At 47.2% G+C, this 15,555-nt stretch overlaps 1 protein-coding gene across 3 annotated transcripts in view; it reads left to right on the plus strand.

The window, feature by feature from the left end:
• STX3 (syntaxin 3) overlaps positions 1-14,117 on the plus strand; it is a 96,820-nt gene extending 82,703 nt beyond the window's left edge. The window contains exons 7-12 of one of the 3 annotated variants that reach the window (XR_010243593.1): positions 7,148-7,221; positions 8,105-8,242; positions 8,560-8,670; positions 9,841-9,959; positions 11,760-11,809; positions 13,204-14,117. Coding sequence is in view for 2 of the 3 variants with exons in the window: in XM_063958423.1 (XP_063814493.1) it covers positions 7,148-7,221; positions 8,105-8,242; positions 8,560-8,670; positions 9,141-9,251; positions 9,841-9,927 (521 nt within the window). In the remaining variant the exon portion in view is untranslated. Of the gene's footprint in view, positions 1-7,147; positions 7,222-8,104; positions 8,243-8,559; positions 8,671-9,140; positions 9,252-9,840; positions 9,960-11,759; positions 11,810-13,203 lie in introns of all 3 variants that reach the window. The other 2 variants (XM_063958423.1, XM_063958422.1) reach the window with 2 other exon arrangements.
• The last annotated feature ends 1,438 nt before the right edge of the window (positions 14,118-15,555 follow it).

Genomic DNA, 15,555 nt, shown 5'->3' on the forward strand with positions numbered 1-15,555 from the left:
ACTGCTAAGTAGTTAGTAATCGCAATATTGCGAATACATCGGTCGCAATTTTAAGAAGCTAAGATTCACTCCCAGTAGGCGGCGGCTTAGCGTGTGTAACTCTGCTAAATTCGCCTTGCGACCGATCAACTCGGAATGAGGGCCATGGTCTTTCGCTAGAAATGGAGAAGGAGAGTGTCCTGAAAACTCTTATTTGAGGTTATTTGGGGAAGATTCAGGAAATGGAATTAGATGTGCCCTGTCGTTCTAGAAAAGCAGGTAAAGAACTGTTCTAGAGCCTGGTTAGTCCATAACATAATTTGGTCCCTGAGCAGTAATATGAAGATGACCAAGGGAGATGTTGGTCTTTAAAGAACATGCCTTACAAAATGTAGAAAAAAGGTGACCGCTTTTGTCAGCTGAAAGAACGGTGGGTTCGGAGTAGGGATGGGTACAGGCAAAGAACAAAGTACTTTCCTCCTAGTGGATGGTGCAACTGGATTTACAATTACCATAAAGTTCTCAGATGGAGGTCTACAGTACTTTCTAAAATCTAATTGTACCGTAATTGAGCGGTTCCAGCAAAATCCCCAGAGACACATAACGCCAGAAAAAAACTGTAGGATGCAGGATGGGGGCTGATGCTTCTGGTAGAGTGGGGAATAAAGACCTCAAGTGAATACTATATCCAGATGAGAAAACCTAATTGTTTTATGGTATGTCTTCGTGCCTTACCTGCACAGGATCTTTGTCTGGCTTGAGTCGTTACAATGCTGCTGGTATCAGACATAAGTAGGACCTGTCAAGCACAAATAGGGACCCATAGGGACCAAAATGACAAATCTGGGAACTGTGTCCTGTCCGAAGATCCAGGAAGTGTATCCAGATAGGAGAATAACTGAGCACACCAGCCCAGGTCCTCACAAAGTGCAGATGGTAGCATAATCAAGGTCACAAGCCGAGGCACTGATTGGAGAGCGTAGAATGGTCAATAGACAATGAAGACAGCTGGAGAAAACAGAATGGTCAGGCTGAGCAACAGAGTAATGCAGTTCTCAACGATAATGCTCAGAACAAATACCTTTGGTCAGACAAGTTGTTTAGAACAGATGCTTTAATGTGAGGAATGCAATTGCAGGTTTAATTAGGCATGCTGCCATAATCCTCTGCCAAACATAAGAGTATTTAGCAGAGTAGTTGTAGTTACAAGTGTAGGACATCATTGTCTACTGGCATAACATACACGCAAAAAAAGACGCTGGTACTTAGCGTTGTTAGGTGGCTGTGGCAAAGAAGAGAGGGTCATGCACATTCTGGTGACCTAGGCCTTGAAAGTTAGATATAAGCAAAGTTAGATATGGCATTCTTTAGCTTTTTCATTGACAGGACATTTCACTACTTTCTCTGACGTCCTAGTGGATGCTGGGAACTCCGTAAGGACCATGGGGAATAGACGGGCTCCGCAGGAGACTAGGCACTCTAAAAGAAAGATTAGGTACTATCTGGTGTGCACTGGCTCCTCCCTCTATGCCCCTCCTCCAGACCTCAGTTAGAATCTGTGCCCGGCCAGAGCTGGGTGCTCCTAGTGGGCTCTCCTGAGCTTGCTAGAAAAGAAAGTATTTGTTAGGTTTTTTATTTTCAGTGAGATCTGCTGGCAACAGACTCACTGCTACGTGGGACTGAGGGGAGGGAAGCAAACCTACCTGCGTGCAGCTAGCTTGTGCTTCTTAGGCTACTGGACACCATTAGCTCCAGAGGGTCCGAACACAGGGCCTGACCTCGATCGTCCGTTCCCGGAGCCGCGCCGCCATCCCCCTTGCAGAGCCAGAAGACAGAAGAAACGATGAAATCGGCGGCAGAAGACTCCTGTCTTCATTAAGGTAGCGCACAGCACTGCAGCTGTGCGCCATTGCTCCCACAGCACACCACACACTCCGGTCACTGTAGGGTGCAGGGCGCTGGGGGGGGGGGGGGGCAGCAATTTCAATACCTTTGGCAAAAGAATACACATAATACAGTCAGTTAACTGTATATGTGTAAAAACCCCGCCATTACTTTACAGAAAACGCAGGACAGAAGCCCGCAGCTGAGGGGGCGGGGCCTTCTTCCTCAGCACACCAGCGCCATTTTCCCTTCACAGCTCCGCTGGAAGCACGCTCCCCAGGCTCTCCCCTGCAGTATCCAGGTACAAGATGGATTAAAAAGAGAGGGGGGGCACATAAATTTAGGCGCAAATCGATACAGACAAGCAGCTATTGGGAAAATCACTTATTAGCAGTGTAAATCCCTGTGTTATATAGCGCTGTGGTGTGTGCTGGCATACTCTCTCTCTGTCTCCCCAAAGGACTTTTTGGGGTCCTGTCCTCAGTCTGAGCAATCCCTGTGTGTGTGCGGTGTGTCGGTACGGCTGTGTCGACATGTTTGATGAGGAGGGTTACGTGGAGGCGGAGCAGAGGCAGATAAGTGTGGTGTCGCCCCCGACGGGGCCGACACCTGATTGGATGGATATGTGGAAGGTCTTAACCGACAGTGTCAACTCCTTACATAAAAGGTTCGATGACGCAGCAGCCTTGGGACAGCCGGGGTCTCAGCCCGCGCCTGCCCAGGCGACTCAGAAGCCGTCAGGGGCTCATAAACGCCCGCTAGCTCTGATGGTAGACACAGATGTCGACACGGAGTCTGACTCCAGTGTAGATGAGGATGAGACAAATGTACAGTCTACAAAAGCCATCCGATGCATGATTACTGCAATGAAAGATGTATTGCACATTTCTGATATTAACCCGTGTTACCACCAAGAGGGGTATTATGTTTGGGGAGAAAAAGCAGCCAGTGACTTTTCCCCCATCTGATGAATTAAATGATTTGTGTGACGAAGCGTGGAGTTCCCCTGATAAGAAACTAGTAATTTCTAAGAGGTTACTGATGGCGTACCCTTTCCCGCCAACGGATAGGTTACGTTGGGAAACATCCCCTAGGGTGGACAAGGCGCTAACACGCTTATCTAAAAGGGTGGCACTGCCGTCTCGGGATACGGCCGCCCTAAAGGATCCTGCGGATAGAAAGCAGGAAGCTATCCTGAAGTCTGTGTATACACACTCTGGTACTCTGCTGAAACCTGCTATTGCTTCAGCCTGGATGTGTAGTACTGCAGCAGCATGGACTGATACCCTGTCAGACAACATTGATTCCCTCGACAGGGATACTATTTTGCTAACCATCGAACATATAAAAGACGTTGTCTTATATATGCGGGATGCACAGAGGGACATTTGCCTGCTGGCATCTAGAATTAATGCAATGTCCATTTCTGCCAGGAGAGTATTATGGACTCGGGAGTGGACAGGTGATGCTGATTCTAAAAAACACATGGAGGTTTTGCCTTATAAGGGTGAGGAATTGTTTGGGGACGGTCTCTCGGACCTAGTTTCCACAGCAACTGCTGGGAAGTCGACTTTTTTTACCACAGGTTCCCTCACAGCCTAAGAAATCACCGTATTATCAAATGCAGTCCTTTCGGCCTCAGAAAGGCAAGCGGGTCAGAGGAGCATCCTTTCTGGCCAGAGGCAAGGGTAGAGGAAAGAAACTGCACCAGGCAGCCAGTTCCAAGGAACAAAAATCCTCCCCTGCTTCCACTAAATCCACCGCATGACGTTGGGGCTCCACAGGCGGAGCCAGGTGCGGTGGGGGCGCGTCTCCGAAACTTCAGCAACCAGTGGGTTCGCTCACAAGTGGATCTCTGGGCTGTACAAATTGTATCTCAGGGATACAAGCTGGAGTTCGAGGCGACTCCCCCTCGCCGTTACCTCAAATCAGCCTTGCCAGCTGCTCCCAGGGAAAGGGAGGTAGTACTGGCGGCAATTCACAAGCTGTACCTCCAGCAGGTGATAATCAAGGTCCCCCTCCTTCAACAGGGCAGGGGTTACTATTCCACAATGTTTGTGGTACCGAAACCGGACGGTTCGGTGAGACCCATCCTGAATTTAAAATCCTTGAACACTTATATAAAGAAGTTCAAGTTCAAAATGGAATCGCTCAGGGCTGTTATTGCAAGCCTGGAAGAGGGGGATTTTATGGTGTCGCTGGACATCAAGGATGCTTACTTGCATGTCCCCATTTACCCACCTCACCAGGAATACCTCAGGTTTGTGGTACAAGACTGTCATTACCAATTCCAGACGTTGCTGTTTGGTCTCTCCACGGCACCAAGAATATTTACCAAGGTAATGGCCGAAATGATGATACTCCTTCGGAAGAAGGGAGTTATAATTATCCCGTACTTGGACGATCTCCTCATAAAGGCGAGGTCCAGAGAGCAGTTGTTGGTCAGCATAGCACTCTCTCAGGAAGTGTTGCAACAGCACGGCTGGATTCTGAATATCCCAAAGTCGCAGCTGATTCCTGCGACGCGTCTGCTTTTCCTGGGCATGATTCTGGACACAGAACAGAAGAAGGTGTTTCTCCCGGTGGAGAAGGCCCAGGAATTGTCATCTCTGGTCAGGGACCTCCTGAAACCAAAACAGGTATCGGTGCATCACTGCACGCGAGTCCTGGGAAAGATGGTGGCTTCTTACGAAGCAATTCCCTTCGGCAGGTTCCATGCAAGGATCTTTCAGTGGGATCTGTTGGACAAATGGTCCGGATCGCATCTTCAGATGCATCGGTTGATCACCCTGTCCCCAAGGGCCAGGGTGTCTCTGCTGTGGTGGCTGCAGAGTGCTCATCTTCTCGAGGGCCGCAGGTTCGGCATACAGGACTGGGTCCTGGTGACCACGGATGCAAGCCTCCGAGGATGGGGGGCAGTCACTCAGGTAAGAAACTTCCAAGGACAGTGGTCAAGTCTGGAGACTTCACTACACATAAATATACTGGAACTAAGGGCCATTTACAACGCCCTGAGTCAAGCAGAGCCCCTGCTTCAAAACCAACCTGTACTGATTCAGTCAGACAACATCACGGCGGTCGCCCATGTAAACCGCCAGGGCGGCACGAGAAGCAGGATGGCAATGGCAGAAGCCACAAGGATTCTTCGATGGGCGGAGAATCACGTGCTAGCACTGTCAGCAGTGTTCATTCCGGGAGTGGACAACTGGGAAGCAGACTTCCTCAGCAGGCACGACCTCCACCCGGGAGAGTGGGGACTTCATCAAGAAGTCTTCACACAGATTGTAAATCGCTGGGAACTGCCACAGGTGGACATGATGGCGTCCCGTCTCAACAAAAAGCTAAAAAAATATTGCGCCAGGTCAAGGGACCCTCAGGCGATAGCTGTGGACGCACTAGTGACACCGTGGGTGTACCAGTCGGTTTATGTGTTCCCTCCTCTTCCTCTCATACCCAAGGTACTGAGGATAGTAAGAAAGAGAGGAGTAAGAACTATACTCATCGTTCCGGATTGGCCAAGAAGAACTTGGTACCCAGAACTACAAGAAATGATCTCAGAGGACCCATGGCCTCTGCCTCTCAGACAGGACCTGTTACAACAGGGGCCCTGTCTGTTCCAAGACTTACCGCGGCTGCGTTTGACGGCATGGCGGTTGAACGCCGGATCCTAGCGGAAAAGGGCATTCCAGATGAAGTTATTCCTACGCTGATAAAGGCTAGGAAAGACGTGACAGCAAAACATTATCACCGAATATGGCGAAAATATGTTGCTTGGTGTGAGGCCAGGAAGGCCCCTACAGAGGAATTCCAGCTGGGTCGATTCCTGCACTTCCTACAGTCAGGAGTGTCTATGGGCCTAAAATTAGGATCCATAAAGGTCCAGATTTCGGCCCTATCTATTTTCTTTCAAAAAGAACTGGCTTCACTGCCTGAAGTTCAGACGTTTGTTAAGGGAGTGCTGCATATTCAGCCCCCTTTTGTGCCACCTTGGGATCTTAACGTTGTGTTGGATTTCCTGAAATCACACTGGTTTGAGCCACTTAAGACCGTGGAGCTAAAGTATCTCACGTGGAAGGTGGTCATGCTGTTGGCCTTAGCTTCGGCTAGGCGTGTGTCAGAATTGGCGGCTTTGCCATGTAAAAGCCCATATCTGATCTTCCATATGGACAAGGCAGAATTGAGGACTCGTCCCCAATTTCTCCCAAAGGTGGTATCAGCGTTTTATTTGAACCAACCTATTGTGGTGCCTGCGGCTACTCGGGACTTGGAGGATTCCAAGTTGCTGGACGTAGTCCGGGCTTTGAAAATGTATGTTTCCAGGACGGCTGGAGTCAGAAAGACTGACTCGCTATTTATCCTGCATGCACCCAACAAGCTGGGTGCTCCTGCTTCAAAGCAAACTATTGCTCGCTGGATATGTAGCACGATTCAGCAGGCTCATTCTGCGGCTGGATTGCCGCATCCAAAATCGGTGAAGGCCCATTCCACAAGGAAGGTGGGCTCTTCTTGGGCGGCTGCCCGAGGGGTCTCGGCATTACAGCTTTGCCGAGCTGCTACTTGGTCGGGTTCAAACACATTTGCAAAATTCTACAAGTTTGATACCCTGGCTGAGGAGGACCTTGAGTTTGCCCATTCGGTGCTGCAGAGTCATCCGCACTCTCCCGCCCGTTTGGGAGCTTTGGTATAATCCTCATGGTCCTTACGGAGTTCCCAGCATCCACTAGGACGTCAGAGAAAATAAGAATTTACTCACCGGTAATTCTATTTCTCGTAGTCCGTAGTGGATGCTGGGCGCCCGTCCCAAGTGCGGACTCTCTGCAATACATGTATATAGTTATTGCTTCACTAAAGGGTTATTGTTATGAGCCATCCGTAAACGGAGGCTCAGTTGTTGTTCATACTGTTAACTGGGTATGGTTATCACAAATTGTACAGTGTGATTGGTGTGGCTGGTATGAGTCTTACCCTGGATTCCAAATCCTTTCCTTGTTGTGTCAGCTCTTCCGGGCACAGTTTCCCTAACTGAGGTCTGGAGGAGGGGCATAGAGGGAGGAGCCAGTGCACACCAGATAGTACCTAATCTTTCTTTTAGAGTGCCCAGTCTCCTGCGGAGCCCGTCTATTCCCCATGGTCCTTAGAGTTCCCAGCATCCACTACGGACTACAAGAAATAGAATTACCGGTGAGTAAATTCTTATTTTATATCTTATGTGTTGTTGTACTGATGTTATTATCTATCACTATGGCTGTAGTATCTCACGTTCATTATTTTCCTGTCTCTCCAGCTGGTAAAAGTACGACAGATGCTGAACTGGAAGAAATGCTGGAGAGTGGAAATCCTAACATATTTACATCTGGGGTGAGAAGTTTGAGAAGGACACACATTAAATTGGCAAAGCGGGGGTGTCAGTAACAATTGAGAAAGACGCTATTCAAATATCAGCAAAGAAGATATTTGGATCAGGACTTCCATTCAGAGAATATGTGATCTGATGACGAAAACTGAGTTGCATTATGTTTGTTGTCTCTTAATAATACTATAATAATCATACACAACAAAAATGTGTAAAGCTTACCATGAAGGATACAGAATTGTTTGACGCTAAACATGATTAGAGCAATGTTACAAGCTGCCTGATTTTTAGGTCATTGGGGGTCATTCCGAGTTGATCGCTAGCTGCAGTTGTTCGCTGCATAGTGATCAGTGAAAAAATGGCTAATCTGCACATGCGTATGCACCACAATGCGCACGCGCGTCATATGGGTACAAAGTCCTTTGTGGTTTTGCACTGGTTCTAGCGACGATTCCAAGCGCACAACCGATCACAAGGAGATTGACAGGAAGAGGGCGTTTCTGGGTGTCAACTGACCGTTTTCTGGGAGTGTTTGGAAAAACGCAGGCGTGGCCGGGCGTTTGCTGGGCGGGTATCTGACATCATTACCGTGTCACCCATCGCAGCAATCATCGCAAAGGATAAGTAACTACAGAGCTGGTCTTGTTTTGCACAAAATGTGTTTGCAGGCGCTCTGCTGCACAGGCGTTCACACTCCTGCAAAGCGAAAATACACTCCCCTGTGGGTGGCGACTATGCGTTTGCATGGCTGCTAAAAACTGCTAGCGAGCAATCAACTCGGAATGACCCCCATAGTACTTAGACATTAGTACGCCAGGATTGAGATCGCATGAATTGCAGCCCGGGTGACCATCAAGAAGCCTCATGTTGTCCCTCTCTTTTCTGCAGATCATTAACGACTCCCAGATTTCCCGCCAGGCTCTAAGTGAGATTGAGTCCAGGCATCGGGATATAGTACGGTTGGAAAGCAGCCTGAAGGAGCTCCATGATATGTTCATGGACATTGCCATGTTGGTTGAGAACCAGGTAATACAATGGGACAATATGGAATCCATGAGGACAGAAAGAACAGTGGGGAGCAATTAGGGGATAGTAGAATGGGATTTAGGGTAGATCTACTCAGTATGTTGGTTAGAAGGATATACTTAAGTTGTCCCTTATGTGGTATATAAGAAATTAGATGTCTCAGCTGTGTCCTATTTTTCTGTCTTTAATGCTTTACTTGGAGATTGAGGCTCTACATAGCTCAGGTAACTACACCTCTCGTCACTGACTGTTTGTGTTCCACTAAGCTTTTTATCCTTCCTCCAGCTGTGTTTATTGATCCATTGTGTCCGTTACAGGGGGAGGTGACAGATAATATAGAGATCAATGTCATGAACGCAGTGGACCACGTAGAGAAAGCTCGGGAAGAGACTACAAAAGCTGTGAAATACCAGAGCAAAGCCCGAAAGGTGAGGGAAGGGAGGACAAAATGAGACTGACCAAGTACCGTCCCAGTATAGTTGCGACCTTTCAGCGTTTAGAGACTCAGCGGAGGGCCACTCAGAAGACTGTTCAGAGCACCTTTTAATGTGATACTAAAATGTCTCCCTGTATGTATCTCTGTACATCCCCCTCCTACTTTCTTCTATATCTACATCCTGCTCCTTTACCCTACAACTTCCATCCTATCATCATTACTCTTCCTTCGTCATATTCTTGTGACTTATCTTCTACATGCCTTGTTCCTTTCCTGTCGTTCCCTCTCTCTTCCCTTGTATATGTCATTCTCTACACATTCTACATTCTAACCCATCCCGTCCTGCCTTTTCCTGTTCTGTTTCCCCTGCTCCGACCTTTTCACCATCTACGCTCTCTTTTCAACACCGGTACCCTGCCTCCCTCCTGCTCGCTCTTCCTCCATCATTTTTTCTTCATGAAGGGTGCTCTTATAGACCGTATAGAAAATAACATGGATGAGTCGGTGGGTTTTGTGGAACGAGCAGTCGCCGACACAAAGAAAGCTGTAAAATACCAGAGTGAGGCCCGGAGGGTGAGAACTGTCCAGTGTAACCCAATAGCAATAGAAGTTTTAGCAACCTTTTATGCACCCTGATTAGACTTTAGTATCCTGCTTTTTTTCTTTTGTTTGCTTTTTTAGTAGTACACTGCATTACACTGGCAGAAATCCTAGCTATATCCCATAGATGCAATGTAGTGTTGTGTTGTGCTTATTTGCCCTCCATCCTGCCTGTCATAACATCTGTATAACATTACACATCAAGCATGCTGGAATTAAGATCCTGGGTCAAACCATTGTTGTCCAAAAGCATTCTGGGACATAGAAAATGCAGGTCATGTTCCTGCAGAATTATTATGGGCTGCACACTCAAAAGTCACGCAAGGTTTCTGAGATCATGCTGGGTCGGGAACCAGAATAATGACCCACTGCATTTTGTAGACTGTAAGCTGTGCAGGTAACTCTGTTAGGATGGACATCCTGTATTATTAAAGGCAGTTGTTTCAGACTGGAAAAGGATGACTGACTTAAAGTACAAAGAACTGACTGTGTTAGTAACGGACATCTGTATTATTCATTGCTTAGAGTGTATTACCCCTCTCCTTGATATTCCCTCCCCCAGAAAATGATCATAATTATTGTGGTGGTAATTATCCTGCTAGCGATTTTGGCTCTGATCATCGGCTTATCTGTGGGACTGAAGAAATGAGCCTGTTACCGTGAAGTTGAGCAAATGCACTTGTAAGTAGAAAGACATTAAACAGAAGTGGGGACTCTTACTGACGAGTATTATTGTGTAACTGGAGATTTCCAAATACCAGAAAAGTGACCAGCGATCCAGAAGAGGAGAGGCTAATAACTAAACTAATGGTACTATAGGGCGATGCATATTGTAAGAGACGTGCTGTGAGAGGGTAACTCCAGACAGGAGTGCCATTTTTATCCATTCATTTCTCTACCCTCATCTACTGGGAAGTCGCACATTTTTGCTCTATCTATGAAACTGGCCTACAGTACTTTACTGTTGCTTTAAACAGACGTTTTGTTAGTAACTGAAGCTGAACACACGTCTACAGATTATCTTTCTAACCAGGCAAATACTTGGCTGGTTGGAAAAATTTTTGGGGTGATGTATGGGAGCAAATTAGAATCTATAATTTGCTCCCAAATGCTGGAAAATGGACAGAAACAGTCACTCAGACAGTTTGGTTAATGTCAGTTTTTGTCCGTATTTCAGCATTTGGGAGCAAATGGTAGAATATCCTTTTCTCCCCTGCACAGGGGCAGATGCAGGATTTATGGAAGGGGAGTGTTTCAAATGTTTGATTTTAAAGCAATTGTAGCCAGGCAATGAAGGATGTATAATTGGCATGTAGCACGCTAGCCCCAAGCAAAGTACAATTTATGTAATACAGTACTCAGACATATACATATGCAGGCCCAATGATCACAGCAAGCCACTTACCAGATTCTCGATCTATGGTGCGATGATTGAGCACACAGATAGACAGAGACACACACACACCAGACTTGGTAGGAGAATCTGCTGCCACTGGGCATGTGTAGCAGCTCCATTCCACCCTTTATAATGCATGTAGCTGCTGCTGGCTAGGCTATGCGGAAGGGGGGTTTCCAGGCAACTGGAACCCCCCTGCGTTTGCCTGTGATACATTACCAGATTTTTGTTTCATCCAGCCAACTAGTTGGCTGATTGGAAAAATAATATAAAGGCGTGTGGTCAGTTTCAACTCTAAATTTAGTGAAATTAAGTAGGTCACATACTTAAATAATTATTTCTTTATGGGCGAACAATTGGATTGCTGAACAATCAAACTAGAAACCAATTTTGCGACATGTAGTGACCAAATTTTAAATAATCAGACCATAACATTCAGATCATTTGCCCAGAAGACCCATTAAGATTTCCATTAAAAGTCCTTCGATTTAATGTCAGACAAACATTTTGATACTAGGCTAATTGCTTCTTCAACATGACTACAGTATCACATTGTATGCTGGCTGTCAGGATCCCGACAGCAGCATCCTGACAGCTGTAATACCAGCAGCGAGTTTCCTCACGGGCTGGCTACGCTCGCCACGATTCGGGTGGAGGAGTGGTATTCTGACCGCTGGCATTTTAACGTCTGTTGGGATCCCTACATCCGGTATATTAACTACATCCCCATTGAAGCACCCAGTATTAGATGTTTAACCAGCCTGAAAAGTCAGCTGACTCTTTTCTAACTGGAGTATACAAGTTTTCCAACTCGCATATGTTTCTTTTCTAACTTGATATACGTCTAGTAAGCTATCTGAGGCATTACATGGCGTGACATGTTACTCACAAAATGGTAATTAACTTATACACCCAGAAACCTTCCAAAGTTATTTTGACACTGGCATAAGAAATGCAGGGTTCGTGGAAAGTGGATGTTCGTTGCAGAAAACAATTCATCAGCAAGTCAGATACTAAAACTAATAGAGAGGTGATTTCTGCTCTTTATATATGATACAGACAGATCATCTGCATTTATTTTACAGGCGCTACAAGTTGTCTGCAGTGTAGTACGGGGAATATACAAAGTAACAGGGTAACTATATGCATCTTAATGCACATTCCTTTAGACTGTCACTCACTTTATAGCCTGCTCTTCCAGGTGTTCTGGTGGCCCCGCCCCTCAGTGTGACATCATGTATTTGGGGGGGCGGGATTGCACAGGGAGCAAAATCACCCTGCTCTATCATTGCCTTCACCCAAGGGTGGTCGCTAAAGGGGCCTTGAATACAAAAGGCAAGGAGCTAAAAGAAAAAAAAAAAAAAGAACTTGAAGTCCTTTATTGGTGCATGTGTGTGTTCAGGATGCCGACGCCGAAATCCCGTCAGCTGACAACACCGACAGCCAGAATCCCGGCATAACAGGGCTATTCCCACCCGTGGGTGTCCATGACACCCACAGAGTGGGAATAGATCCTGTGGAGAGCGCAGTGAGCCACCAAGCCCGCAGCGTGGCGAGTGCAGCAAGCCCCCAAGGAGACTCTTTGCACTCGCCCCACTGCCGGCATTCTGGCGGACGGGATGCTGCTTACGGGATATTGACAGCAGGAATTCTGTCCGCAGGTCATTCGTATGTATTCCACTGTATTACAGATGGGTCCATGTTTATCTTGGCCTTTAATAGGATTAATTGAGCCAGGTCAATCAGACTTAATCCCCTGCTGTAATGATTTAATCCCCTGATGTATTGTTCTCTGTATTGTATTGCAGCTGAGAACAATAGATGAAAGGCTCATGTTAATAAACCATGGTGTGCCTAGGTGCAGCAGAGTAGTCAAGATAAATGTGGACCCATCTGTATGTCATGTGCCAACATAAGTGAAGAACTGACTTTAATGTTGAGAGGTAGCCATTCAGTCTGATACCTGGACTGATGGATCTCTGCCGTTTGGCCCTCACTTTTCACTGTCGAGGTTAGATCAGATAACTTTGTGGATGACCAGTCCAACTTGTACACCAATCCACCCCCAAATCCCAATAATACATGAATAAAAACAACAAGAAAGATATATGTATATTAGTTAGATGGCACTCCCCTGCCTCGGGCCTTAGCGTGCATTTGAACAGGAGTGGGTGTAGCTAGTTCCGTGTGATCCAGCACAAATGACTCACACTGAGAAGTGCTGGCATTGTTTACCAGATAGATATAAAATTAAAAAGGACAAGTGATGAACACGAAGCGTAATACTGTTCATAAATACATAAGGATACGAGACCTCACCTCTGAGATCTGTGGCCTATAAAGACGCAAGATGGCTTAATAAAGTTCCGTGCACTTTATAAAAGGAACGACCCTAAGGTATTATGCTTTTATAGGGCCACAGAACTCCTTAGTGACGAGGGAATGTTCCCATAAGTACATTGCAGGAGGAATGTGTGTCTGCTGTTGTATTGTGCTTTCTTGTAACCCTTGTTCTTATTTGATCCCTAGTGTATCACTCCATCCGCCACTCCTTACCCTTCAGTAGCAACTGATCCTAACTACCTCCCCAGCCTTACCCTGCACTGTGGTCCAGCTTCTCTTCGGGTCCCTAGCCATGGATGGATCCACATGCTGGATTCCTGAAGAGATCCCTACCACCCAGATCCTTGGAACCCCTGCTGATGTCTTGGGCCTACTGCATCCTCCGTGACTTAGTTCCTACTCTTGCCTGTGTTACGTGCCATTGACCTGACGGGAGTGACAATTTTGTATTGACTTAGAACCTAGAGGACGGAGAAGACATATTGGTGTTTCTGTGGAGCAGTCTGAAAACCTGGGGCGTTCATATGGGCAATAGGATAAATCACAATTGCACACGCCAACATTTAATGGAGTCTCCTCTTGCTGCGCCTCACACCTGGGTGCTATTGTCAGACACAGCAGGTGGCTGCTATCCTCAGACTATATAGACATGCAGGGGAGAAAAGCCTTACTTCTATCCCACTTTCCAGCATGATTGATTCGTCCCGCTCCGTTTTTCCATCTGATTTCTAATTATAGTGATCTGGGTGGAATGAATTGATATTGAACACAATGTTGACTACATTGAAATTCCACTCAGGTGATATTGTGAGCAAGCTGTGCTCTGGCTAGTGTAAATCCTATATGGGAACTTTGCAATGACTTGAAGTGAAATGTTATATTTATACTCGTTTTCTTATAAGCTAGACATGTAAAGGCTTATTCAGTAAATGTTGTGTGACTAGCAGAACTGTGCTGTAACCCAAAGCAGCCAATCGGGCTTTGGCTTTACTTAGTAACTTGCAGTTGGACTAAGCAAAGCTGATCTGCAATTAGTTGCTGCGTGTAACAGCATGTGGGGTCTCCTGGCATTATGTTATTAAATAAGCCTTGCTATTTCAGTCTATGTGATGTGACTGGTCCCGTGAGCACGTGGCCTGGAAACAACCTTGTACTTTTCATCTTTTCTTTCAGCAGAATGTTCAAAGCATGTTCTCAATGTCTCCCTGTAGCACAGTGTAATATATATATATATATATATATATATATATATATATATACTGAGCACCCACATAGCACTAGGGGTAGCGACATCACTGTTCCACAGCACCTGCATTTGGCTTGCGAAGTGCCCAGAATTACAGAATTGTAGAGCTGCCCTGTGCACACTTGGGCACTGTGTGCACACACTCTGCAGAGCATCCATTGGGTGCTGCGTGCACACACCCTGTAGAGCTGCCCTGCAGTTTCCTGGAACATCCACTAGGCGTTGCGTGCACACATCCTGCAGAGCTGCCTGGAACATCCACTGGGCGCTGTGAGCACACAACCTCCAGCCTGTAGATCTGCCTGAAGTATCCATTAGGCACTGTGTGTACACACCCTGCAGAGCTGCCTGGAGTGTCGTTTGGGCACTGCTTGTATGCACCCTGCAGAGCTGCCTGGAGCGTCCTTTGGGCACTGCTTGTATGCACCCTGCAGAGCTGCCTGGAGCGTCCTTTGGGCACTGCTTGTATGCACCCTGCAGAGCTGCCTGGAGCGTCCTTTGGGCACTGCTTGTATGCACCCTGCAGAGCTGCCTGGAGCGTCCTTTGGGCACTGCTTGTGTGCACCCTGCAGAGCTGCCTGGAGCGTCCTTTGGGCACTGCTTGTGTGCACCCTGCAGAGCTGCCTGGAGCGTCCTTTGGGCACTGCTTGTGTGCACCCTGCAGAGCTGCCTGGAGCGTCCTTTGGGCACTGCTTGTGTGCACCCTGCAGAGCTGCCTGGAGCGTCCTTTGGGCACTGCTTGTGTGCACCCTGCAGAGCTGCCTGGAGCGTCCTTTGGGCACTGCTTGTGTGCACCCTGCAGAGCTGCCTGGAGCGTCCTTTGGGCACTGCTTGTGTGCACCCTGCAGAGCTGCCTGGAGCATCCACTGGGCGCAGCGTGTTTCTGGAAGAAAATGGACAAGGCCGAAATCTGGACCTTGATGGAGCCCAGACTGTAAAGCTACCTGGAGCATCCTTTGTGTGCTGCATGCACACATCCTGCAGAGCTGCATTGAGCATCCACTGAACGCTCGTGCATACACCCTAAAGAGCTGCCTGGAGCATCCTTTGGGCACTGCTGTATGCTCCCTGCAGCCTATAGATCTGGCTGGAGCATCCTTTGGGCGCTGCGTACATTCACCCTGCAACCTGTTGAGCTACAGTGCTTTTCTTACAGGTGTCTTTGTTCCTGTCCGCTGTGCCTGATGTCACATGCCCGGGGGGCAGGGCTGGTATAGAGCAATGTTTTGATGCTGAACACTCCCATATTATGTTGCACTGAATGTTAGTGCTGTTTGATGACATTGCACAGA

The sequence above is a fragment of the Pseudophryne corroboree genome, chromosome 3 (assembly GCF_028390025.1).
Source record: "Pseudophryne corroboree isolate aPseCor3 chromosome 3, aPseCor3.hap2, whole genome shotgun sequence".
Lineage (NCBI taxonomy): Eukaryota > Metazoa > Chordata > Amphibia > Anura > Myobatrachidae > Pseudophryne > Pseudophryne corroboree.